General features: G+C 48.5%; 11 protein-coding genes across 11 annotated transcripts; 4 read left to right on the forward strand and 7 right to left on the reverse strand.

Annotated features, from left to right (window-relative positions):
* Nucleotides 1–768: 768 nt before the first annotated feature.
* FIESC28_03254 (uncharacterized protein) lies at nt 769–1,761 on the reverse strand (the record flags this gene model as incomplete). The annotated part of the gene is made up of 1 exon (XM_031157403.1): nt 769–1,761. One exon carries the CDS (start codon nt 1,759–1,761, stop codon nt 769–771), a length of 993 nt encoding a protein of 330 aa, XP_031018535.1.
* A 3,288-nt stretch (nt 1,762–5,049) lies between these two features.
* On the forward strand, nt 5,050–5,847 carry FIESC28_03255 (uncharacterized protein; the record flags this gene model as incomplete). Its single annotated transcript, XM_031157404.1, has 3 exons — nt 5,050–5,339; nt 5,390–5,480; nt 5,533–5,847. The coding sequence occupies 3 exons, from the start codon at nt 5,050–5,052 to the stop codon at nt 5,845–5,847; spliced, it is 696 nt and encodes a 231-aa protein (XP_031018536.1).
* A 664-nt stretch (nt 5,848–6,511) lies between these two features.
* Nucleotides 6,512–7,105, forward strand: FIESC28_03256 (uncharacterized protein; the record flags this gene model as incomplete). Its single annotated transcript, XM_031157405.1, has 1 exon — nt 6,512–7,105. The coding sequence occupies one exon, from the start codon at nt 6,512–6,514 to the stop codon at nt 7,103–7,105; it is 594 nt and encodes a 197-aa protein (XP_031018537.1).
* A 956-nt stretch (nt 7,106–8,061) lies between these two features.
* Nucleotides 8,062–9,720, forward strand: FIESC28_03257 (uncharacterized protein; the record flags this gene model as incomplete). Its single annotated transcript, XM_031157406.1, has 5 exons — nt 8,062–8,325; nt 8,385–8,475; nt 8,531–8,599; nt 8,647–9,240; nt 9,293–9,720. 5 exons carry the CDS (start codon nt 8,062–8,064, stop codon nt 9,718–9,720), a joined length of 1,446 nt encoding a protein of 481 aa, XP_031018538.1.
* Nucleotides 9,721–10,807: 1,087 nt separating this feature from the next.
* On the forward strand, nt 10,808–12,383 carry FIESC28_03258 (uncharacterized protein; the record flags this gene model as incomplete). The annotated part of the gene is made up of 3 exons (XM_031157407.1): nt 10,808–11,274; nt 11,324–11,858; nt 11,910–12,383. The coding sequence occupies 3 exons, from the start codon at nt 10,808–10,810 to the stop codon at nt 12,381–12,383; spliced, it is 1,476 nt and encodes a 491-aa protein (XP_031018539.1).
* A 276-nt stretch (nt 12,384–12,659) lies between these two features.
* On the reverse strand, nt 12,660–14,638 carry FIESC28_03259 (uncharacterized protein; the record flags this gene model as incomplete). The annotated part of the gene is made up of 2 exons (XM_031157408.1): nt 12,660–13,089; nt 13,140–14,638. The coding sequence occupies 2 exons, from the start codon at nt 14,636–14,638 to the stop codon at nt 12,660–12,662; spliced, it is 1,929 nt and encodes a 642-aa protein (XP_031018540.1).
* Nucleotides 14,639–15,305: 667 nt separating this feature from the next.
* On the reverse strand, nt 15,306–16,738 carry FIESC28_03260 (uncharacterized protein; the record flags this gene model as incomplete). Its single annotated transcript, XM_031157409.1, has 6 exons — nt 15,306–15,839; nt 15,892–16,055; nt 16,109–16,245; nt 16,295–16,503; nt 16,552–16,624; nt 16,671–16,738. The coding sequence occupies 6 exons, from the start codon at nt 16,736–16,738 to the stop codon at nt 15,306–15,308; spliced, it is 1,185 nt and encodes a 394-aa protein (XP_031018541.1).
* A 1,754-nt stretch (nt 16,739–18,492) lies between these two features.
* On the reverse strand, nt 18,493–20,832 carry FIESC28_03261 (uncharacterized protein; the record flags this gene model as incomplete). The annotated part of the gene is made up of 1 exon (XM_031157410.1): nt 18,493–20,832. One exon carries the CDS (start codon nt 20,830–20,832, stop codon nt 18,493–18,495), a length of 2,340 nt encoding a protein of 779 aa, XP_031018542.1.
* A 563-nt stretch (nt 20,833–21,395) lies between these two features.
* FIESC28_03262 (uncharacterized protein) lies at nt 21,396–22,370 on the reverse strand (the record flags this gene model as incomplete). The annotated part of the gene is made up of 1 exon (XM_031157411.1): nt 21,396–22,370. The coding sequence occupies one exon, from the start codon at nt 22,368–22,370 to the stop codon at nt 21,396–21,398; it is 975 nt and encodes a 324-aa protein (XP_031018543.1).
* Nucleotides 22,371–22,737: 367 nt separating this feature from the next.
* Nucleotides 22,738–24,351, reverse strand: FIESC28_03263 (uncharacterized protein; the record flags this gene model as incomplete). The annotated part of the gene is made up of 1 exon (XM_031157412.1): nt 22,738–24,351. One exon carries the CDS (start codon nt 24,349–24,351, stop codon nt 22,738–22,740), a length of 1,614 nt encoding a protein of 537 aa, XP_031018544.1.
* A 262-nt stretch (nt 24,352–24,613) lies between these two features.
* On the reverse strand, nt 24,614–26,269 carry FIESC28_03264 (uncharacterized protein; the record flags this gene model as incomplete). Its single annotated transcript, XM_031157413.1, has 4 exons — nt 24,614–24,835; nt 24,886–25,053; nt 25,100–26,198; nt 26,250–26,269. The coding sequence occupies 4 exons, from the start codon at nt 26,267–26,269 to the stop codon at nt 24,614–24,616; spliced, it is 1,509 nt and encodes a 502-aa protein (XP_031018545.1).
* Between the last annotated feature and the right edge of the window lie 64 nt (nt 26,270–26,333).

Genomic DNA, 26,333 nt, shown 5'->3' on the forward strand with positions numbered 1-26,333 from the left:
AATTACTTCAAGTTTTGTAATAAGTATATTTGAAGACCTCACGATGTATAAAGTTTTCATATCTATAACATAGCTATATCCCTCCATTTTCACCGTCGTCTTTACCCATAGCCCCTACTGTCCATCAACATGCTGTACTCAGTCATCGTCAGAGTCTGGCGAGATAGGTCGAGGTGGGGGTTCAGGATGAGGGGTAGGAACGGGGGGACGAGGCTGAGCGGGCTTGGGAGATTCCGGTCGAGGCATTTTGTTCTCTGATATAAAAGTTGGATAGTAGATTTTACTGTGTCAATGAAGTGTCTAGGCTGTTAAGTATCTTGTTCGAGTAGTAGTAAGTCGACGTGGGGCACGAAGGGTTTATATAGGCGCGAAGATATAGTGATTATATGACAACCGCATGTTATGAGTTTCTGATCCAGGTTAAAAGCTGAGGATTAGTTATTAGTTGTACTCCACGTCGCTGACCCAATGGTGCGGATCAGCTTCATGTATGACAGGAACTACCGTGGTAGATATACAAATCCTTCGACCATCAGTCAATCACATCCGACTATCCTCACCACGGCAGGGTCCTCACCGTGCACCAACACCTTCTAAGGGACGTCTGTGGGTCCTGCTTACTGCTGACGCGAACTGAGGAAGCTTGGTTTGAATACATGTGGGTATCTTCATAGAATTTGATTCACTGAGTCGAGCCCAGGCACGCGCTGCGTTCATCTTCAAATCTGTCACCGCTGAACCCTAGATAGAGTCGAATCCAGGCTACGGTTATTTTCCATCCGTCCAGAATCGATCTAATGCATCCTGCCGAACCTCATATGCCCAATGGTGACATGTCTGGTGCACCACAGGACTGACATCCGGCGCGTCTTCGTCCTCCCCATCATCAGCAAACACACTCCGTATCCCAAGAGCCACATATTTCTTAAGCAATATTCTCCTCCAGCGCCCAGTTTCTCCGACACATTTCTTCCAGCGACTTATTTGCCGCTCGTCATCAGCGCAGCGACGGCCCATCCAAAAGCGACAGTACCACTGGAACCAACCACGAACATCGTACTCATGGGCTATCCATCCAGCTGCCTCCCACTCTTCAATACTTTGTCCGCACTGGACGCCATATTTGTTAATCTCGGGGTCGTATGTGGTGCTGGTGAGATACGTATCCACGTCTAGACCGGTTGTCCATGAGGCTGGAAGCTCTCTCCAGTCGTCTTGTACCGTGATGCCCAAGCGCTTTGAGCGTAATGGCCTCCAGTATGATCCGCCAAAGCTTCCTTCGCGAATGATTTCCTCGGGCGATTTATTCGGTCGAAAGTCGGGGTGTGACTCAAAGCGAATTGTTCCGTTGACGTCACGAACAGGATCGTCACCCTCGGGCTCCCATGCTGTCCACCCGGCTATTATAGCCTCGACGTCCTTGGAAGGCTCTTTACTCGACTCAGTTTCTGAATCCGATGCCGAAAGGGCTTGTTGAGGTTTTGAAGCTTTCTTCACACGGGGAGCACCTCTTCGCGACGAGGAAACACTGACTTGATCGTCATTGTCGTCATCATATACTGGTTTTGATACAGCCTCTGCTATGCGCCTTGACTGTCGCGTAGGGGCGCGCGGTGTTTCTGCTTTTCGTTTATTGTTTTTGTTACTGCTCTTGGCTTTTGGCAGTGAATTTTCAGTCTTTGGTATTATAGGCTTGATGTCCTTGAGAAGAAGTGCATTATTCTCAATGTTCTCGCGTCTTCGGGCTGCAAAATCGGCCATTGAAAATTGAATCTTCAGTTGTTATTGTGTCATGGGAATTCTAGATGCGACTGAGTTTCTGTCGCGTCGCGATATGGAATGGAATAGAGTACGTCATAGCACTCACTAACTTCACTGTTGATCAAGATCGGAAGGACCCACTTGCCAATATTCTCCCTCACCTTAGTCATCTAGCCACAACAGTCTTGGGAACTTCCACGGGTGAATACTTGACGGGAATACGGCATGGAGTTCCGCTGACCTGGGTTGTTTGCTCAAGTCTACGCTGTAACTACGGAGCGATGGTGCCATTGATGGATATCAATCTTGGAGACCAGGGGTACTCTGAATCAACACCGGGTAAGGTCTTGATGCTTCAATAAATAACATTAGGGGACTAAACATTGTTCACCCACCGACTCCGCATGTTCAAGATGATTTAAAGACACATACAGCAATGTCGCTACAGACTTGATCAGCAAACTAACAAGATTTATATCGGCGGATCAACTCTCAGCATGATGCCATTGACAACTAAAGACACAAAAGCTACCCTAGAGTTATGCAAATTCGCTAAACCCTGAATAGATCAGACCCATATATGACAGGTGCCTGGTTGGTCAATCAAGTTCTTGCTTCAGGTGAGACTGTCTAAGCCATTCTCGGGTAAAGACCGCCGTTATGTCGCCGAGGAATGGGAATTGTAAAATGGCGGTATCTTTATGCCCCTGACTTTACCTGTCATCGGGCCCATTCATGGTTCATGGACCTTGTAGAAACTTGAGTGAAATGAAGTTGCTCAGGCCATCAAGTTCTTGCGATTCGGTTGGGACTACCAAGAGAGGAGAGCCCATGAATGATGGTTCTCGACTGAGATATCATGTCAAAATCTTTTATGAAAGTCTCGTAGCTGACTGGACACTCATTCTCTGATTCCGATGTTAATACTGCGTCTCCACGCGGAAAGTCCGACCCCAATCCCTGCAGACAAAGTCCCGCCAGCTTGGCCGACCCTGTCAGTTCCAAGTCTCGATGTTCAAAGGCCAGAACCATCTAGGATCTATCCGTTAGTGCGTCAGGATTCCCATACTGCACTTTGCCGGTGGTAATGGTTCGGTTATGCCAATGCAGGTCTGCGTCAAATGTGGTCTTGATGGGACTTTTAGATTGATACCCAACAACATTCATTTCGCTTCTGCTGCTTGATCCTGATTCTCGATACCTTCGGGCTAGAAGCAATCGACAAGCTGCTTTACATACACATTGTGATAACGTAAAGAAGAGAATAAGAAGAATAGTGTTCGTCCGTCCATTAACTCGAACACTTTATATAGGGAAAGTGATATAAAGAGCTCAAGTACGAGACCGACGAGCTGGGTCTGGGCAGACCTTTTTGCGTCGCATAATCCACCGTATTATTCGTCTCACTTACCACCACGAGTTCAAGTTACGGAGGCGACTCAGACTCACCGCAACGAGACTCTGGAAAGCTAAAGTAACTGTCAACTTACCCGAGCGTGGTCTCTCATTGATCCCTCGCAAATTGGACAGGCAAGACCTGACTTGTTGCATGACGTACAACCACCGGTCCTCGATAATGGAGTTCATGACTCGGTTAAATCGGACTTATAGACAAAGACCCAGACCAGGTGGATGGGCCTCGAATGTGTTGCACACCTTTCGATGGGAATCGGACCACCCTCGCCGAACATGCGGCTGGAAGACATCTGTTACGGTGGATAGTTGGTACACGTAAACCTTGGTAATTGTCAGTCATTGTACAAAAGAAGAACTCTCCACAACACTACCTACTTTGAGGATGGGCTTTACATATTGTGGAGGATGTTAAAGTACATGATATCAAGATAACAAGACAATGGTACCGACAAGGTCTATCCTTGTACAACTTTTACAACTCATTACACAATCGCTCCTTGATCTGGCCCCTCATTTACGTACTTGATTTTAACCAGGAACCTCAAACCGAGCTTATGCTAAACTGCCCTTCGGAAATCTCAGGAAGTTTTTGTTCCTGGCATGGCAATCCCTCCTTGACAACCACATGTTTGTGGTTGTTTATGATTTCTCCAGATGTCGTCGAATTAATCGTTGTACAAGCTCAATAAGGATAAAACTTCCCGAGGCTAAATAAGAGTCTTGGCCATGCTGCAATTTAGCCAGAATTCAAGTTGCAAGGATCCGCATGCTGTAATCCGGGGCATCATGTTCCATCTTCCTTAATCGGGCTAGACATATCGGCAACCGGCCGGTTTAAACCCATTCGGATCGGTAAAGTCCCAGGAATCTTCAAATCGCCCGTCTATCTATGTCTTGTTACATTGTTCGATACCACTCGTCGAGCTTAATCTGCTGATCGACATAATAGACGAACTTAACGGCGTAAGAATCAGAAGCAGTGAGATCACTCGTCAGTAAAAAGCAAACTCATGTTTTCAATGCTGCCTTCTGCCAAGTTCTGAGACCCCTGTGACGAATGTTCTTAACGGCTCGGGAAATATACCCCAAAGACAAGGGATGCCTCGGTAGTGGCCATCGGGATGAGATGAACACTAGGAAAATATGCATGGGGTACAGCTTATCGCTTTGCTGTTGGTCGTCCCACCTTTCTTTTTCTTACCTTGGCAGTGGAAATGACCTGTCTACGGCTTTATGCCGCATGGTAGTAATATTGACAAGTGAGTTGTACCACTCGCCGTACCAATCCATCTCCCTCCTACCCTTTGTAGCAAACAAGCTGTACGCCAAGTGACATCCTCTACAAACGGATGAAAGGAACCAAGACATTTGATTTAGCCAAAATGTAAAAAAAAGGTGTGGTTACTCCAACTCTGCAGGGCAAAGATTAGTCTGTGATCTATGCATGTCACTTCCCTTTCGACCTGGCCAATCGCATCACAGAATTGCTGGTCTTGGTAAGTCTTGATCCCCTCATGACCGATCATGAGAAAGCTTTACCGTCTTGGCTCCTCATGGGATAAAGTGTTGCCACGAGGATGTGTAGATGGTGGGGAAGGAGGGGCAGAAACATCCAAGATGAGTCTAAATTTGCTTTTGTTTGTATTAGCCTGGAAAGGAGTTAGTCTCCGAAGACTAGGAGATGGGAACTTGTTCGGAATTAACCACTAGCATGCTTGGCAATATCTTGGTTTTAATGCAAAACTCACCTCCCACGAGTATATATAAGACACGATCGCTCGCCAACTGAGCATACTTTTCTTCTCCAGGTCAGCCCTCTTCGAACAATCAACAACTTGCTTCTCGGACATCAAGAACCACACTCTCATCAACATGGTCTCTTTCAAATCCCTCCTCGTTGCCGCCTCGGCTATCACTGGAGCCCTTGCTCGCCCCTTTGACTTCCTCGAGGAGCGTGACGACGGTAACGCCACGTCTGTTCTTGAGGCCCGTCAGGTCACCGGCAACAGTGAAGGCTACCACAATGGCTACTTCTACTCTTGGTGGTCTGATGGTGGTGGTTACGCCCAGTACCGCATGGGCGAGGGCAGCCACTACGAGGTCGACTGGCGAAACACCGGTAACTTTGTCGGTGGCAAGGGATGGAACCCTGGTACTGGCCGGTAAGCTTCTTTTGGATAATACGTCAGATTGTCCCACTGACACTACGCAGAACCATCAACTACGGCGGTTCTTTCAGCCCTCAGGGCAACGGCTACCTTGCCGTCTACGGTTGGACTCGTAGCCCTCTCGTCGAGTACTACGTAGGTTACATCAAACGTCAAAGGCCGAATGACTTACTGACAAGATACCCAGGTCATCGAGAACTACGGCTCTTACAACCCCGGAAGCAGTGCTCAGAGGAAGGGAACCGTCTACACTGATGGTGATACCTACGATATCTACATGTCCACCCGCTACCAGCAGCCTTCCATCGACGGCGTCCAGACCTTCAACCAGTACTGGTCCATCCGCCGCAACAAGCGTTCCAGCGGCTCTGTTAACATGCAGGCTCACTTCAACGCTTGGGCTCAAGCTGGCATGCGCCTTGGTAACCACTACTACCAGATCCTGGCCACTGAGGGTTACCAGAGCAGTGGCTCTTCTTCTATCTATGTTCAGACCAAGTAAGCTACGGCTGTCCTAATTGGATATATGTGAGGATTGTATAGTGGAGGTGTAAGAGGAGATTGGCAGGATTATTTCAGGGCTATGTACTGTTACTCGCTGGCTTTTACTGAGTTATGATGACCAATTCATGCAATGAGCAACCGCCTTTTATTCACTGATACAATGGAATTTACAAATAGAGTAACGTGACTGCGAACCATGTTTAAATTTTGTGGAATGACGCCAATTCTATCACGAAGTCGGCAAAATTTAAAACATCAATCCTAGATCATATGCTGGCACCTATGGTACATGAGATCCTCCTACTGAATTTATTTTAATGGTAGTAAAAAAGATAGACCCATGTTTTACACCTGTGAGGATAGATCACAGCCGCATCAGAATCCTATACACCTACCTATTAGATCCTAGTGCGGTAAGCAACTATGGATCCAAACAGTATCTAAGGTAAGAGAGAACTTACGATAATGCTGCGCCTCAGTTGAAGGCCAAGGAATATTGTAAATTCCACCAAATCACAAAATCCTTCATTTTCAAGGCATTGGCCAGAGGCCTCCACTTACTGGAGATAGTCATATAAATTGCTAGCTCTAACGGTGTCCTCAACTACATTCTTTGACATTTTTCTCAATCCAACGCCGAGCTGATTAGTACCAACGAAACCATGACTATCTTCAAACTTACTGCTCTCTTGGCTTTGAGTGCGTCGCATGTAGTGGCGCAAACTCCAACCCCAACCTCTTCTCCGACTACTACGAGCTTGACTCGCCCATCCCTAACAATACCGGCATGCTGGTCCCTCAAAGACTCCCTCCCCATCACGGGCGCACCAGCACCACCCATGGACATGTCAGAACTAGGTGTATCATTCGCCCTCGGAAGTCTCTACAACACCGCTGATCCATGCCAACTTCCTGCCATCACCGGATCGTCAGCCGAGGAATTTTCGGAGTGGGCTTCGGAATGGACAAGCTGGCAGGCTCAACATGTCTCCGAATACCGGATCTTGTGGGAATCTTGTAGTGATGAGCCGTATATCACTGATCTTGTTCCTGTCGGACCTGACGCGTGTAGTACTCTCAGAGCCAAGATTACAGGGACTGCTTCTGCGGGCGATAGCGGCGACAAGGACAAGAAGGACGATGAGAAAAAAGATGACGACGCGCCTGAGAAGGTTGAGAGCTCTTCAGCCTCTCGTGTGATGGTATCGGTACTTGCTGCTCTGGTTTTCGTTGGCGTACTAGGTGCTGCAGTATGATGAATGACATCGAGCACAACATTGGGCGATGTGGCTTCTTTGTTTTGGTGGAGTCTGGCTTTCCATCTCACAGGTGTAGCTCTTCTCTCAGTCATCAAAGGTCGGCGTCAGGATACCTAACTCGAGAATACTATAGAGAGATGGACACTCGGTAGATATTAATAACAATGGCTTGTCCGAATGTGCTTTGACGTCGGGGTTTTCCATTATGATAGATTGCCTGTGTCCTCGAACCAGCAAAATGCTATTGGTCTCTAGGCGCTCAGAATAAGTGCTTTGACTGGGCTCCATAGCTCGAAAAGCCGCCAAATATCGGAAGCCATGACTTAAGCCGATATCTTTGATCTTTGGAAAATACCTAACCACGGAAATACATATCATATCATATCATCCTAATGCAGTAACAGAACTTCCGTTCATCTCTTACGTCACACTCTTCAAACGCGTAATATCGGAATTCCTACTAACAAGTGCCGTCTTACATTCCAGAAATCCTTCCGACCCTGACTATTACAGATTGGTCCTATTGGCGTATTTAGTGGACTCGCCAGTGCAAAACTTGGTACTGACAACGCTTACTGCTCCAATCAGGAAATGATCGCAGCCATTAACACTTGCCGTACCTTGCCCGTACATGGATTACGATCCTTGAGCGGCTTATCTCGACCTTTTTGGGGTGGTTGTTCAGGTACGTAAGATGTAAGACAATGTGCGCTCGGAGGCTTTCGTTTGTCTTCTGATGTTATCAGGTAATTGAGCGATGGTATATCTTCATGCCCGATTTCCTTTCAATTTAGAATACACAGACTCAAACAGTGGCCCGACTGCTACACGACTTGTGTAGAGATTTATGCGCAATGGATTCTCACAACCAAACAAGAGACCACTTAGGGTCCGGACTAATGTCTAGAGCCCTCGACTCTTACATCTCCTACGCTGTCATCACTTTTCTAGCCATGCTCATCTCCTTGTCTCAATTCAGCCAACCACAAGATCTGCTTAACCCACGAAAGACTTTCGAATTTAGCAATATCCCCCGACTCCGCCGATATATGGAAAACAGTCAGAGCCTTGAGACACTCGCTGCCGGAGCTAGGCGGTTTGTTGGAAAACCTTATAGACTGTTCTGCGAGTGGGGAGAGTTGACGATTTTGCCGCCGCAAATGATTGATGAGATCAAAAATGATAAACGATTTGATTTTGGAGCGGCTGCTAGCGATGTAAGTTGGAGGCAGAACCATTCATGGGAATGGCTGTACATTATTTACCACCTTTTTAGGATAATCATGCGTACATTCCTGGGTTTACCGCTCTCCAGCACGATGAACTCATGCCAAAGATCATTTCAAGGCATTTGACAAAGGCGTTGGGTTGGTACTTGATCGAATCAACATCCCTCCAGATCACTGACCAGATGGATTGTAGCCAAGATCACGAGTCCCCTATCAGAAGAGGCTGCCATTGTTATGCGAAATGTTATTGGAGACTCAACCGGTGAGTATTCATACAGCATACCGATACTCTCTAACATCTATCCCAAGAGTGGCACACTCTCGATCTGAACGAGCACATCTCAACAATTGTTTCCCGCATGTCCTCAAGAGTCTTCATGGGCGAAGAACTCTGTCGAGATGAAGGCTGGAACAACGCCTGCGCCTATTATACCAGAAAGACCTTTGAAGCCATGATGATTCTTTGCGTCATTCCAAGATGGCTACGTCCTTACATTCATTGGATCCTCCCTCAATGTCGCGAAGTCCGCCGAGCATTAATCGCTGCCCGAAAAGAACTTGATCCTCATATTGAACGTCGCCAGCGGGTGAAAGCTGAAGCACTTGCTCGAGGCGAGAAATCTCCCTTCGATGACGCGATTGAGTGGTTTGACCAGGGTGGTTCAGCGCTTCCGCCTGCTGACTGCCAGATTGCGCTGACGCTGGCTGCTATTCATACGACTACTGACTTACTTTCTCAAACGATGATTAATATCGCTACATTTCCCGAAATGTTCGATATTCTGCGGGAGGAGATAGTTCGCGTGCTGTCGGTTCAAGGGCTGAAGAAGAGCGCGCTGGCTGATCTCAAGATTATGGATAGCGTTTTGAAAGAGACACAGCGAATGAAGCCAATTCTCATAGGTAAGCACATCAGCATCTCGCAATTATGTAAACACTGACGCATTTAAAATAGGCTGGAGGAGACGAGCTTTGGAAGACGTCACGCTCTCCAATGGAACAACTGTCAAAAAAGGTACAAAGATCGTCGTGACAGCTACACACATGTGGAGCGACGAAAACTATGCCAACGCCAAAACATTCGATCCATACCGATTCCTTCCCAAGGATTCAGGCAAGGAACAGATGTCATATCTTGTAAACACAAGCCCAAATCACCTTGGGTTCGGTCATGGTACGCACGCATGTCCAGGACGATTCTTTGCTTCCAATGAAGTTAAGATTGCGCTTTGCCATTTGCTTCTCAAGTATGATTGGAAGCTTTTGAACGGGAACAGACCTAAGCCTATGGCTTTTGGAATGGCGTATATGACGAATCCTGACGCGAAGCTGCTCATTCGAAGGCGGGAGGAGGAATTGGATTTAAGTACCTTGGAACACTGAGGGGTATTTAGCAAGTGATGGTCTGGGTTGATATCATTTATGTTGAAGACAAGGCGGAGACAAGAAGAGCATTTGTCCTCGAATAATTGTTTGGTGAATGGCAAAACAGGTTGTTATCGGACTCTTTCCAGCTGCTGGTGGTTGTTACTGGCGGTAGGACTCAAGAGGATGCAGTGAAAACGGAAAGAAGCAATGTTGGAAGGAGGCGGGGATGACTACAGGTGAGCACCGGTGTCGAATTTCGAGTGCTCCCCGCCTCCTTCCTGGTGATGGTTGTGGATTTATTTATTTTTTAGAGCCACCATTGAAGCGCTGAGATTGGAATTCATGCACCCGGGGTTCTCGGGCATTAAAACTGGCAGCACTATTGACAAGGATATTTTGTATCCTGGTAATCGAGAACTCGTGTTTCACTGGAGTACATCACTGCTTAGACTGAAATCTGGAGACCAGAAAAGAAACCGTACAAACAAAGACACAACATGGGAAACCACTGTTTTTCTCAAGAGTACCCTGAACTTTAGCGAGTCATCGAACACCATCCAATGAACTTATCCAAGCTACAGTTGATTAAGCCACCATTCCTCAGCTACAGCCTCACTAAACCCCATAAAACAATTCCACTAAATGACATCACAGTAAAACCCAGCTAATTATAGCCCAAAGCTAATATCGGTACTCCGGCACATGGAGGCTTGTCATCACGAGGAGAATTTGCAACGCTACCAGCCTTAGTTTCTTTTTTAGCTGTGTCTTAACGTTACATTCTGTTGCCTTTCTGATCAATTGAGTTTGAACAGCGTTGATTGAATTACCATTCTGGATAGACAATCTGTCGCATTCGTTCGGTGAAGGCGAAGACGCTAGACTAGAGCCGCAACGTTGGTGAAGGTAGCAGCAGTAGCAGTAGCTCGTATTATCCCACAATTCAAGGGCTCAGATCTCGTAACGTGCCGATCTGTGGAGTTGAGCCAAGAGATAATTACGGCAACATGGCTTTATATTAAATAACTGCAACTGCCTTGATCTCCTTTCCATTTTCATTCCATCAACATTCTCTCATTCATTCTTTTCCATAGCATTAAACATGCATATCAACACTTTTACCTTTCTTCTAGTAGGCCTCGTCGCCCAATCCTCCGCTGTCCCTACAAAGCGCGAAGCCGTCGACAGCTGTCTCACACAAGCCAAAGTCCCAATCGACACTCGAGGCTCTCAAACATGGAAACAGGACGGCACAGCGTACAACCTCCGCCTTCAATTCGAACCAGCTGCCATCGCAGTCCCTACAACAGTCGCCCAAGTCTCTGCCGCTGTTGAATGTGGCGCTAAGCATGGCGTTGCTGTTAATGCCAAGAGTGGTGGACACAGCTATACCTCTCTTGGCTTCGGTGGCGAAGATGGCCATCTCATGATTGAGTTGGATAGATTGTACAGTGTCAAGCTGGCTAAGGATGGCACGGCAAAGATTCAACCTGGTGCTAGACTTGGACATGTTGCGACTGAGCTTTGGAATCAGGGCAAGAGAGCTCTTTCTCATGGAACATGCCCTGGGTAAGTACAACAATTTGAAGAATTGGCGATCGTCACTAACAGTTTGCAGAGTTGGTATTGGTGGTCACGCTCTGCACGGCGGCTACGGTATGGTCGCCCGCAAATACGGCCTCACCCTCGATCTCATGACTGGCGCAACCGTCGTCCTCCCCACCGGCAAAGTCGTCCACTGCTCCAAGACCGAAAACTCCGATCTATTCTGGGCCGTCCGCGGCGCCGGTGCATCATTCGGCGTCGTCGTCGAGATGGAATTCAAGACCTTCGCCGCGCCTGAGAAGATTACATACTTCGATATCGGCCTCAACTTTGACAAGAACTCGGCACCTCAAGGAATGTACGACTTCCAAGAGTTCGGAAAGACCATGCCTGCGGAAATCACTATGCAGATGGCAGTTTCCAAGAACGGTTATAGCGTTGACGGTGCTTATATCGGTGATGAGGCGGCTCTGAGGAAGGAGTTGCAGCCTCTGCTTCAGAAGCTTAATGCTCAGGTCACTGCTACAACTGTGAACTGGATTGAGCTCGTGACTCACTTTGCGGGTGCGGGTGTTGACGTTAACCCCACAAGCGCTTCATATGATGCAGTAAGTCACCTAACTCGAAACTCAACAAGATACATAGCTAACACATCTCAGCACGACAACTTCTATGCCAGCAGTCTCGCAGCGCCCGAATTGACCCTTGACCAATTCAAGTCCTTCGTCAACTACGTCTCCACAACCGGCCAAAGCAGCAGCCACTCATGGTGGCTCCAAATGGACATCTCAGGCGGCAAATACTCTGCAGTTTCCAAGCCCAAGCCCAGCGATACCGCCTACGTGCATCGCGACACACTACTCCTCTTCCAGTTCTACGACAGTGTTGCACAGACCGCACAGTACCCTTCTGACGGCTTCGGTCTCATCAAGGGCTTGAGACAGAGCATTTCCAACTCATTGAAGGAAGGTACCTGGGGCATGTACGTCAACTATCCCGATTCGCAGATTAAGGGCGATCGGGCGACGGAGATGTATTGGGGAAGCAATGTTGCAAAGCTGGAGTCGGTCAAGGCCAAGTACGACCCAAAGAACTTGTTCCGCAACCCTCAGTCTATCCAGCCCAAGGCTTAAGTGTATCGGGGCTTCTGCATAGAGTTTGTTTGTTTTTCTTGTATAGAGCATTATAGATTTGGCATTTAGCGGCATTGGTATCTAGACTATTATATAATCCACCATTGATCTCAAGTCTTTTCTTTTTGAACTAGTGATCAACTGTAGCTTGGCAGTATTAGATAGCCGGCTTTACTTCATCAACAAGGCAGCCAAAGCTTAACCATAAAGCTCTGCTAGGTCTAGTGGTTTCGGTTGCATGTATTCATGCGCATGAGCGGGTCAAGGTCCATCTTATCATGAGTCATTTTGACTATTCCGCGCATCCCTTGCCTTATCAATCATCAGAGGCACCATAGCACTGGCAAGCTCCCAAGCCACAGTCTCCTCATAAGTCGGGAATTTCAACACCATATCTAACGTAGGACCCCTATAAACCTTTTCTGAGTCACTCATAGCGAAAGGCCACAAATCTTGGATGGATGCTCCCTGTGTAGTTAGCATTGCACCTAGTTCATCCCATAGGAGACTGCCTAGTATGCGCATGGTCCCTTTGTACCCGGGTGATTCCGCACTTGTATCTGTACCGTCAAACTTTGCATCAACGGCAAGGACAAATTTGGCTTTGGAAGGGGCTGGTTCTAGATATGATTTGATGGTGGCTTTGTCGATGGCTAGGAAGACTCGATGGTGAACTGGGACATCGAAGACGGCGTTTTTGAAGTGCCTGCTCTCATATTAGTTTGTGAACCGGCGGACATTGTATTGGCGACTTACTTCTTGGCACCCTCGACATCGTCATCCACAATATCCTTCTCAGCATCAACCCATTCGATCTTGCAAGCTCGAAGAGCATCATCGATTCCTTCTTTTCCACGTCCCCAATCCGCTACATCAGCTTCAACCCGTCTCTTGAATTTTGCCCACTTGTCGTCATCGTACTCCCGACACAGCCGATAGGCGACGAATCCTTTCAATTTATGCCCTGGTTGCCGGGCGTATTCGATCCAGCGATCTACAGTGCAAGGCTCCGAGAACCCTCTAAGTTCATTTCGGGCCATTTCTTGTCCATCGATCTGGCTGATGCTCTTTATGACCAGGCTTTCAGCATTATTCAGAGGCGCTTCCACGAGATAGAGACCTTCTCGCTGCAAGTGGTTGTACATCTCTTTTCTGTCTAGAAAACGAACTCGTGCCTTGTAATCTTGTGCTCGCCAGTGGATATTGGCCGACCACGAGATCGGCTCCTCACGGAAGCCTCCTCTGCGATCTGCTGGTAGCGGCTTGCGCTCCTGAGCGGAGAGGCTGTCGCCTTTATAACCATCTGTAGGCATGAATATGATGTAATCGGCCTCAGCTGTGTTTATGGCTAGATCGTGAATCTTGTCTGTCAGCTCCCGCTGCTTGGCATCAACGGAATCCGATGGGGGAGGCTGATGGCTACCCAGTGCAACGACTATTGGCTCTCGAATTCGGTCAATATGCTCAATCACCCACTGGTGAGCCTTCTTGCACATATCATCGTAATGGGCTCTAATGTACTGGTACCACAGGCCAGTCACGGAGACCTCGTCGAATGGACCACCCTCAGCATCCACTTTGCGCTTAGCGTTGACCGCTCGTTCAAAGACCTTGAGGTGATCCCAAATCAAATTGTATGTAGTGCGCAAAGCATGCTTAGTACGCGGGTTATTGAGGTAGGCGAAAACATTGATAACAGCAATGAAATACTGACAAGCAGCTTTGAAGTTTTTGGGGTCGTCAAGCTCCAACTCAACCCATCGTCGTTCAGAGAGGGGCGGTAAGCCCTCCCAAATTCTTGACTTCATTGCATGAAGCTCCTTGGCAATCGGCCAGAGGCGGGCAGAGTCTTCGGATGTGCCAATACGAGTGACGAACCAGTCCATAGTTGATCTACTCTGGAGGTTGAAGGGGGCAGGTGCCCAGTCAGGGAATGGGTTACAGATATTCCTGGCCTCTTCAATGGTGAGTAGAGTGTGATTCGTCTGGCCACCATCAGGAAGCCGGCCGTTGACGAAAAATTCGACAAAATGCGCGATTGTCTGGGGCTCCATGATGCGGTCCATTTTCCAAAGTCTGTGTTGCTGACGAGGGCCGGGGCGAGTTAAGATGAGATGATTGACGTCTGTTGGGCTATCGGCCTGGCGTCTGTTGCCACGAAGTCTACTGGCCTCGTAAAAGTATTGATGAAAGGGTGTGCCATTCTCGGTCAGGGCCATATCAGCCCGAAGCATTCGCTCAGCATAGTCGGACATGATGAACGATGAGCGTGAGGCGTTATCATAAAGCGACACGCGTGGAGTATGATATTTCTGCTTCACAGTTCTGGACCGGTTTTCTTAGTTCCCAAGGAAGCCTGGTAGGGTCTAAATGATTGTGTTCAGGAAATAGAGCGGTCAAAGGAAGTTGAGTTGTGAGAAAAGTTGGTCGGTAGTAAAATGAATGTTAGTTCAGGGGACCCGGCCGTTTCCCGTTACGGCCGAATCCACTATTTTAAGGCAGCGGTTGGGGACTTCATTTCATTCCATCCAATCAGAATGAGTATGTTAGAGCGACTTGCCTGAGTCAAGACAGAAGAGAAGGACTTGAGGCCATAGTTAACAGCTACCAAAATTCTTTGAGATCCTTTGAAAAGCAATTTCATTCAAAGCTGATTAATATTCGTTGTTTCGAACGTGCTTTGGAATTGCACATCCGAGCCGGGGTTATAGTTGACAAGATGAGGGCAAAATTGCAACAAGGCAAGTATTTTATCATGGTATCGCAGTTTGAACCCACATCAACGATTTTGGTGGTGTTTTGGGCATCCGTACTTGTCATCGTGATGAAAGAGAAGCAAATCGAAATATTTGGTTTCGGTATTGGATCTAATCTTTGGTTTCCCAAGGTCATCTATGCTTTATTTAGAATTCTCTCGACTCATTAAACTCCATGGTAGACCTTGGTAACAACTCCAAGCTCCATCTCATTCGCTGATCTATCGCCTTCTGTACTTGTATGCGAAACAGCTTCTCTCAAAAATCCTGGCTGACCAGGTGGTGACGGCGCCCTTTGGTCCGATTTGACCTCCTCCGTCGTGATATTGACCGTGACCTCATTCTTCTGATAAATCTTCAACGGTATATCCTTCCCGTTGATCTCTTCCTGACTATCGTTCAAGCTCATACCAGGTTCGACGTAAGTAGGTCGCTTGGGTCGTCGATCCATGCTGCTGAGATTACCATACGCAGAACGGAAGCGCGATGCTCCTTCACCAGTGCGTTGGTTGGATGATTTGCCGTAACCGTAGCGTGCGCTGAAAGAGCCGAGACGGAAGACGCGTTGGAGGAGTGTCCAGGTCAGAGGGAGATTGGCGGCTATAACGGCGGTTGAGACTTCGCGGATGTACCAGTATGACCATTCGGTGCCGTAGGGATCACCAAGACTGTATATCTTGGACATGGTTGCTGCTAGGATCTGCAGTATGTTAGAAGGTCTGGGCGATAAGGCATGACGTTATAGGACTTACAGTGAAGATGCCCAGTGCAAAGATACCACAGAGAATAATCTTCCGTTTGAGTGGTAGTTGAGACTGTAGAAAGACCGGCATAGGAAGGATAATGATCATTATGTCTGAAGAGATGTTGATGACAGCGTTGGTAATCATGTGGTTCGTTTCGGCTGAGCAGTTCACTATGATCACATTAGTCAAAACTCCTCACATGAATAGTATTGGGAAGTCTTACAGTCATCTGGAGGAACCTGCCAGTAATGGTCAAAGGGTCGACACCAAGCAGCGAACCACAAGATCTGCATAACCACGAACCCGACGACCACATATCCGGCTACAAGCTTGACCAAGAAGTTTTGCTTCAAACTCAGCCTGCCACAATTAGCTGGGTCATTGCATCCTCAGACGAACAACAACTTACGTAAGTCGGCTGTACATGAACAATAAACATCCCTTGACGCCCCAGATAGTAATCATCTGCATATGTTCGGTAACGAGCACCAATTTCGACCCGTATTCGCGTATCTTGATATCTTCGGGGGTGAGTTTCAAGTTGAGGGCCGGGTCGATGAGGTTGGTTGGTGTATGGCCGAGGACGCTGACGACTGCAAGGAGGGCTGTATATGTGATCTGATACGATTAGTGTTCATTCGTAGAGCAAGAGAAGCTGTAACTAACCATTGTCAAGGCCATGAGGTAATCATCTGCCAACATTCCCTTGAATGATCCCAACAACATTCGACGAGAAGTCCTACAAGAATCAGTAGCTGACATCACAAGACTAAAGGTGTACTTACATTCTGAAGATGACCACGAGGAGTGTCAAGGCGTACCATGCCCACATCTCGGTATCGAGTGCTGCCATGGCTGCTGGTGATGTCTTGGTACCTAGAAAAGGCCTTCACAAAAACAAACGCAATAGGTCATGAATAGCAAAGAAAAAGAAAAGAACGAAAAACGAATGTGGTGTGATCTGCAGATGCAAGCCAGGGGTGCAGCCGCATTAAGTGTCCTCTTAGATCTCCAGTGATAGACTGACCTGCATGGTCAACACGTGGAAAGCTGGGATTTTGAATCAGCCCAGTCGAGTCGGTCTAATATCGGAACCTGTCTTTTCTCCCACGATGCTTCTACCATCCTGGCCAACAAGCAAGCGATTTGGAGGTTTTGAGTTCATTAGTGCTTCGATAAGTCAGACGCTAACTGAATTGTCAAAGAGCTGCTTCGCCAGGTTACCGTCCGCTAGAGACTACCATGGTTAGACCAAGCCACAATGCACAACCGAAACGCTCGCTTCGACTAGACTTGCGGACGAGATTCCTCTTTGGAGAGATAACGAATACAAGGCTGTCTTTACTCGTATTGACAGCGGATGGTGATCATTTGAAGAGACCGTGCTTCTAGACTACTGTCATAGCTGAAGATCATGGAAATCTTCACCACTGCGAAGTCGGAACTGACAGGGCAGAAATCAGGGGACCAAATAAGGCTTGATCCACTATTACGTTTCTTTTTACTGACAATCAACAAAACATGTGATTATTGGTCAAACTCGATGCGATTACTCCCAGACAGTGACACTAACGATAAGCAATTTTTTGCGTCTCCTGTCAAAGAAAGGGGGCTGATCGTCTGTGGCTTGTCGGCGAACTACCTCTTCTAGGCACATCAGATGTCGAGTGGCGTTCTCTATTAATGCAGGTCTATAAGACAGAGATGTCGCTGCAGGGAAGACACATGTGATTGACCCCTGAGCATGTCCCGGCGATGTGGTTCAGATCTGGATGGTAACCCGATGATGTGCGCCCGCAGAGGCATCACAACAGGCGATCATGAGGTTCTGGACACAATAGAATCGGTGCAGGAATTATTTCCGCGCCTTTGGGTACATGCGACGACTGTCACGGTTATTTGCAACTGGCTTCCTTTTAGTATTGGGTTAGGGAAAGCTTTTCCGGTTTGTCCCCGTCAAGATTGAAATCATGCAAGTGTCGGTTACTCAATCGTGGTTGTCAACCGATTGGCCAAAATCCTTTGACTAAAATGCGTCATTTTCGCGCGAGGAAAATTGTGTTCCTGTCCATCATTTCACTTGCGACATCGGATGACGCCACGATTCGTGCCGTGATCCTTCGCGCTCAGCATTCGAGTCATGCTAATTTGATGTCAGTTCAGCTTGTTGATGAAGCAGTGACATCCAATGATATTAAATGGATATTATTAGTGGAATTGTCTCTCTTAACAGTAAGAATTCTACTACTAGCGCACGACGTTAGTTTGCTACATAATCATGACTCAGGAGGACTTCAAAAGTCAGAAGCCATGAGAATTCAATTAAAGAGATATTATTTGATTTAAATTGAAGCACCGGGTTTGGATTATGCATTCTGTAACCATGATGGTACTCCGATGCCACTATCACGACACGAAGGTTGAATCGCAGGTTGAAGCCTTGGTTGCTTGCGGGGGAGAAACTACTTCCAAGGTCCCGTCATCCAACGCGACCTTTTGTTCTCAAGTCGTTATTCACGTGCAGGTTCAGTGGAACGAAATACTAATGGATTACTTGGATTAAGTATGTATGCTACTATACACCTATAAAACAACAACACTGAGCATCTAAGCTACAATCTCAATGCGTCTCTTGTTCCACTGGTGGCTCAGGGCCTTGGCCTTGGGCTGTCTCTTCACCTCATCGTACAACCTCGCGGTAAGGTACTTGTAAATCCAGACAGAAGCACCGTTGTACACAATACTGTGGTCGCTATCGGTGAAAGCAAACATCTTCATCTTGTCAGGTGAAACGCCAGCGCCAACGAGGAGATCAATCATGGCAGCCGCGTGCTGGTAGTGCACGTTGTCGTCACCTGTGCCGTGGAGGACGCTGAAGCTACCAGCGATGTTCTTGAAACCGGAGACATCGTGCACGGCTGTCTCAAGGTATCCCTTCTCATTCTCGTCGAGAGTCTTCATGTAACGCTCCGTGTACATGGAGTCGTAGAAGCGCCAGTCTGAAACGGGAGCTGTAATGAGACCGAAGCTGAACACGCCAGAATCCGCCTCAATGGTCTTGGCCGTAAGATAACCGCCGTAGGACCATCCCCACATACCGATCTTGTCAGGGTCGACGTAATCGAACATAGAGACAAATTGCTCAGCAGCCCAGATCTGGTCGAGAGGCTCGAGCTTGCCGAGTTGAGATGTGACCATGGAGCGGTACTTGCGACCTTGCATGGCAGCACCGCGGTTGTCGACGGTGTAGACAACGTACTGGAGCTCAGGGTCGGATGAGATGTACTGCTTCCAGTTGAGGGCCTGGAAAGACTTGAGGGCGCGCTGGGAGTTGGGACCGCCGTAGGGGGTGAAGAGAACAGGGTACTTGTTGGATGCGTTGAAGTTGGGTGGGAGCTGCTGCATGACGTTCAGGGTGTAGCCATCGGGGTGCTCCAGCTCAAAGTAGGTGATGTTGGGGAGGTTGTACTGGGTGAGGTTCTGGTAGAACTGCTTGTTGTCGACAAGAGTACGCACGGGCTTGCTGGTCGAGTTGACGGTGTAGAGCTCTTGGTAGGGAACATCAGGTCCCTGGTAATGGAGGATGTAATAGCCACCGTTGGATGAGAAAGAAGCGCTCCAGTAGGCGGGAACGGTCTCATCGACGAGAGGAGTAAGCTTCTTGGTCTCCCATGAAACCTTGTAGACATGTCGCTCGGTTGAGTGGCTCTTGGCAGCTTGGAAGTAGATGAGCTTCTTGGCAGTGTCGATGTGAAGAATAGTAGAGACCTCCCACTCTCCGGAAGTAAGCTGCATAGCCTCTCCGCCGTTGACGGGATACAGATAGATGTGGTTCCATCCGTCTTCGTCGTTGACGTCGACGTAATAAGTCTTGTTTCCGGAAGCGCTCAAGGGGCCGACGAAAGAGATGGAAAGAGTATGCTCTAGCCATCCATCGCTGCCATCGCGCTCACGAACCACATTGGACTTGAGAGTCTCGGGGTTAACAACCACGTGGGCATCGTGGTCCTGAACACGGTTGAAAGCGCGGTAGATGAGAGCGCTGTGATCCTTGGTGACCCAAGCAACCTCGCCGATGATGAGTTCTTCAGGCTCAAAGGCATCGACAGGAACGGGCTTGTACTCGCCCGCGGAAACGTCAAGGATGTTGAGCTCAACGGTTGGGTTCTTGGAGCCGACCTTGGGATAGCGTAGGTCAAGCTCGCGAGGGTAGGTAGGGGCGACCTTTTGGTTATCCATGTAGTAAGGAATAGTGAATGTACCGACGCCAGTCTCGTTGAAGCTGAGGAACGCAATGAACTGTGAGTCAGGCGACCACCAAAGCGCAGAGCGGCCGCCGTAAATCTCCTCCTCGTAGACCCAGTCAGGAACACCATGGAACATATCGGGACCGCCGTCAGAGGTAATCTGCTCGACCTTTCCATCACTGCCACGAATAAAAAGGTTGTTATCGCGCACAAAAGCCACGGCATCTCCGTTGGGCGAAAACTGAGCATACTGAATATCGCCAACCTGGTCCTTCACAAGCGGCTCGCTCTTGCCAGATTCAACATCAAGAACAAAGTAATCCGCAAAGTAAGAGTAGCGATATTGCTTAGTATAGTTGGAAGCAGCCAAGACCTTCTTGGCGTCACCGCTGATCCAGTACTCGTGCAGATCTTTGGGGAGCTTATCAGCCGTGACAAACTTGGTCGTCTTCTCGGAAACAATGTCCTCGAGAACGAGATCACCGTCGTCGCTGAGGACGATATAGTTTCCGTCGCCGCCAGCGGAAGACCAGTCAACGCTCAAAGAAGACGGTCGCAGTTTGGCGCTTGGGCTGGTCTCGTTGAAAGTGAGGAGGCGATCGCCCTCGCCAGTAGGCTGATGGGGCTGGCGAGGAGGATCAACAGCCAGTCCCAGAGGGGCAAAGGCCAAAAGAGTGGCCAAGACGACTTTGGCAGCCATACTCAACGATTCAACGGCTGACGTTGAAGGGAAAAGAATGAGGGTGAAAGAGGGATGAGACGAGAAAGAAGAGAAGAAGGTCGTGCGCATGAGTCTTAATAAGTTTTCCCTCTACGATAAACAATTCACTGCCAACTTAAGCTTATACCAGGATCTTCGCGATCGACAAGGCCCTAGCGTGCTATCGCCTTCCCTGGACGGTTTAGATGTAAATACGGAGCCAGGGTGGAAAGGTGATAGACCTGCCCGTTTGGGACTATTTGGAAAAAGTTCCCCGTGTTATGTTGCACCTGCCAAGAGAATATGTCTTGGGCAAGCGACAAAAGTTCGCGACGACATGGACGCGATAAGAGAAACAACAAAGGCAGGTTGGTTTAGATAAGAGACGTATGACGTTGGGGATTTCTAATTGACAGACTCAACACCAAGGATTCTGACATGACCCCTCTTTAAAGACTATCGTCATCGACATGAGACGTGTTTCTCCACATCAACATCCACTTATGTATGACCTCAATCAATTGTTAACATCTAAATAAATACAACTAACCAATATCATCACCTCACAATTTGGACTCAGACCTACTCTTCCAATCAGGTTTCCTCTTCTCCAAAAAGGCCCCAATACCCTCTTTCGCATCCTCACTCTTCGCATGCAAAGCCATAACTCTCCCCGCCCATCGCGCCGCAGTCTCATACCCATCACCACCATCATCTCCGCTCGTCGCCCCGATACCAAGTTGTGTCCAGTAAGCCCATTTACCTACCGCCTGCTGCTGCGGTGACATCGATGCCAGCTGTTCCACCACAGCCGATACACGACTTTCAAGTGCATCGCTCGGCTGCGTTCCTGTTACCAACTTGACCACGTCAACTGCACCAGGATACTCTGACGCCGTTACAGGTTCAGCAGTCGCAAGCAACCGGTATGTCGCACCAGGCGACAGACGTCTCGAAACCGCAGTTGACGGGCTTGTGCAAGGCAATCCGATCTTGGCTCCGGGCAGAGAGAACTTTGTATCGGGCAACGCAATGGGAAAGTCTGTCGTCATGGCAAGCTGGAATCCTGCAGCCGTAGCAAGACCTTGTATAGGACAAACAACCAGTACGGGACTTCTCCGAATCAAGCTCATGACTTCTGCGCAGAGACTAAACAGCAGCTTCACGTCGTCATACCCAAGCTGCGAAAGTTCCTTCAAATCATGCCCTGACGAGAATACGGGTCCATCGCTGCGAAGTATAAGCACATCCGGCAGACCATGACGCTCTTTCTTCCACTCGGCAGCGCTGACTAGCCAGCCATACTTCTTCCAGATATCCGATGCAATATCCCTTTTTCGCAATGCCTCTTCGAGGTCAGAGAGGATGGGCTCTTTGAAAGGCGGTAGAAGACGAAGCTGTCCCGACACAGGAGACGTCAGCGCTTTGGTGAGCTGGGTCTTGAGGTCTTGCAGAATCGATAGACTCAAAGCATTGCGCTTTGCAGGGTTGGAAAGACGGATATACGCGGCATTTGGGGGAAGTCTGGGAAGATGCATCTTCTTTTTCTTTCTATTTGCACTTGCAATATCTTGAGCTTTGTGTGACGAGAAATACGTCGTCTTATTGCGATATAAGAACTCTTCGTGGGTGTTATGATTGTTCAAGACTCGATAAATACCCCGCACGTGCGGCTGTTGATTTACCTCGGCCAACTCAAAGCCGCATGAACGGCATTACTAAACTCATCATATCAATTTTCACTGAATTCCTAGGTCAGAAAGTTAACATGAACAGAGCTACTCTGCCCTCTCTTGGGCCTTCGGCAGCAGAAACCTATCACTTGTGGTGGTGCGTAAGACAACACATCTTGTCTTTCAGGATTATTCAAGTATATTAACATTTAGATTCCATATCATAAGCTGATCATACGTCATAACGGTCCGACTCGTCATGAACAGGTCGATAAACAAAATAATCGAATTTGGCCTCCAGTGCGAGCCCGTTCACATCCGAAGCAGCCATACCCACAAAAGCACCAGTGAAGCTTCCATCGTTTGGATGTCCTCCACACTCGTCTGATAAAAGTGAAGCATCGTAGACAGGTCCAACCTTGGTCAGCTCTTGTCCTTCGAGGGCGTAGTAGAACTGAAGCTTGCTTCCCCGAATGGTCAAAGCGAGCTTCACCTTACCCTCATTGGGAAGCTTGACGGGGTCGGCAAAGGGTTTGTTGAGACGGCCCAGAGGGAAAGTCTCTTCGGAGCGAAGAATGAGGAGCTCACGTTGTCCGTCAGAATGGGCTGTGACAGTGAGATAGAAGAAGTTGAACCGGCAGTAGTATGCTGTTAGACCGGCAAATTGGCGTTCATCTTCGGGAGAAAATTCAATGACCGTCTCGGCATCATACGAGAAATGAGTCTGACGACGAGCAACGAGTGCTTGTTCGAACCATGATCCGATGGACTCTCGACCAATTAGAGCTAGTTGGCCATCTTTGATGTTAAAGATGCGCTCAGGTTCAGGTGTTCGGAGCCATTGAAAGTCGCTGTGAAGAGTGTCCTTGAAAGTATATCGCTTCTCCTCCCAGTATGCTGTATCGTCACGCTCAGCTGGAAGATCCACGTATAAGCTTGGAACAGGACCGTTCTTGATGTACAGCCAGTCATCATCTCCCCAGTAAGCTTCCTGAATGGCAGTCTCACGACCCAGTACCGAGCGTCGCTTCTGGGTAGTAGGCCGACCTGTCAAGTGCACGACATAGGTCTTGCCATCTGGTGTCTCAACGATCTGTCCATGACCCGCTCGTTGCAGCGCAGCATGGGGCGCATCCTTTGAAGTAAGGATATGCTTCTGGGGGTGCACTTCGTAAGGGCCCCAAACGTTACGAGATCGTGCGAGCGTTATAGCATGATAATATCCTGTGCCGCCCTCTGCTGTCGAGAGGTAGTACCATCCGTTGCGCTTGTAGATATGAGATCCCTCAACAAATGCTAGGTCTGTTCCTTCGAAAATATTCTTCCTGGGTCCAACAAGCTTATTGGCCTTGGGGTCAAATTCCTGCAGAAAGATACCAGAAAATGTTTGTGGACGAGAGCGATGATCCCAGGTCATGTTGTTAAACCACTTCTTGCCGTCGTCATCATGGAACAGCGACGGATCAAAGCCCGAGGAATTAGCATAAACGGGATCTGACCACGGCCCTTCGATAGACGTCGCAGTGACAATGTAGTTGTGGGCGTCTTTAAAAGAACCGTCCTTGCGTTTAACATCGGTGTACACGAGCCAGAATTTCTCCCCGTCGTGACTCAAACAGGGCGCCCAGACACCGCAGCTATCGGGCTCACCACGCATGTCGAGCTGATTTTTGCGTGTCAGCGGGCGTACGACAAGAGTCCAGTTGGCGAGGTCCCTGGAATGGTGGATCTGAACACCAGGGAACCATTCAAAAGTGGACGTGGCGATGTAGTAGTCATCACCCACACGGACGATGGAAGGGTCCGGGTTGAAACCTGGAAGAATGGGATTTCTGACTTGAGGCATCTTTATGGATAGTGAAATGAGTTGAGTTGGGTTGATAAAAAGAGATGCGTGATTTGTGAAGTGATCTTATACCAGTTGTGGTGGTACAAGGTATCGTCATATCATTTAGGCTAAATGCATTCCGTGGAGAAGCGCGGGGGTTGACTGTCAACGTCCCCTGTCCTGTCAAATCATGACAGACATTATTTCCCGGCTTGGCGAGTGGGAAAATGCATAGAAATACTGAAATGAAAACTAACGATGGAATAGAGGGTTCCTTGTTTTAGTGATCAAGGTTCATATCACCTTGAATGTCCATGCTTCCTGGAAAGCTCTCCCAGAAACCCTGCGTAGCATCGGCAAACATGGCGTACATATTACTACCGAATGCAAAGTCCGTGTCGAACAGGTCAATATCGGCTGGGGCAATGAAATTGAGAGGGTCGGTATTGAAGTCTACACTTGTGCTTGATGCAGCTTGGTCGTTCTCGCCATCTGTCGCACTCTGGGGGCTTGTCAGTCTTGAGAGTTCGCATATTTGTCATGTCGGCTTACTTGTTCATCAGTGCTCTCAGCGTCAGGCTGGCGTACAGGATCGGGCTGGAGAGCGCCGTAGTCGATGATAGCGTTGCGCATCTCTCGTCTTTCACTTGGCGTCACTGCTAAATCGCCGTCGGTTTTGATATTACTGTAGAATATTTGCATTGCCTTGATTTTCTCGCGCTATCACCCGTTAGACATGTCCGTAAGTCAATGTTCTCAAACTCACCCAGGTATCGGCCATAGGCCAAGCTTGTCGCATATCTTTCAGAAACAGAAGACCTTCCACAATGTGTTCCCGTCGTTTGTCGATTTCATGGGGTGTGTCTCCAGGATTGGGGAAGTGATAAAAGTAGAGCATGGTTCCAACAGCTGTGTAAATGGTGAAGCCAATCCACGGTACAAGACCGCGAAGAAAATACAGGCCAAAGGCTCGTATCTCCTGTAGCATGTCACACACTTGCTTGGCCACTTGCACAAGCTCTTTGCTTGACCATGTTGACCATTGATCCCAGTCCTTGTCACCCACCCTGGCTCTCTGCATCTCGACCTCAGGTAAGTAAGACCGGTAGAGGAAGATGACACTCATGAAGTAAATGCAGTGCATGTAACAGTAGGCCTGTCCCTGGTTGGACACGCTGTGTGCTCTCAAGAGGAACAGCTCATAGTTAAGGCGTTTCGGCAAAGAGCTCTTCCAAACTTCAAGGCGGGTAAGCAGTATTTGAAACTCAGATTGAGGCTGCCATGGAGGGACGTTGTTGTCGTGCCGCGTACAGGCCCATTTTGCCACAGCTCCCCAAACGTCGGCTACGCGCATGCTGTAAGCCACGATGCCCAGGCTGCCTTTGACATGAATGCCCATTGCTGTTCCTGCTTCGTCCGGTACTGAGCCATCTAGCCTCTCGCAAACGACGACTTGACCAAAGTTGAAACTCTCAGAGTCACAAGGAAGTTGTATGCGCATGTTGCTAGCTGCGAGCATCCTGTCACGCCCTTTACCTCCACTCAGGAGGCTATCCATAAGAAAGCATGTCCAAGCCGTACGTCGCCTCTCTTCAGCATCGATGAACTCGTCGCGCGTTGCTTGAGGGGGCAGTTCTTCGAAAAGCCCAAGTACCTGAGCCATGCGAACCGCCATACCGAGATAGACCCAAGCACGTTTGCCCTCACCAGCACCCCAGGAATGGCCTGTTAGCATGAGCAGGACTTGAGCGCGGTGGACACTGGGCTGGTCAACTAGAGACAGCACCTGAGATCTTGCATGTGCAGCAAACGTGTTGCTTGCCTCAACCTGGGTTGCGTATCCTTGGGGTGCCGCCTGGGAGAATCTATGGACTGTAAGCTTAGGCGTAAATAAGCGATTTTGATAAACGCGTTACCTCACTGTGATTGCTAACATGGCCCAGATAAGTAGTGGATCGAGCCTTCTTTCTCTTATGGCGATGAGGAGGTTAGGGATGTGA

The sequence above is a fragment of the Fusarium coffeatum genome (assembly GCF_003316985.1).
Source record: "Fusarium coffeatum strain FIESC_28 chromosome Unknown BRIP53273_contig_69, whole genome shotgun sequence".
Lineage (NCBI taxonomy): Eukaryota > Fungi > Ascomycota > Sordariomycetes > Hypocreales > Nectriaceae > Fusarium > Fusarium coffeatum.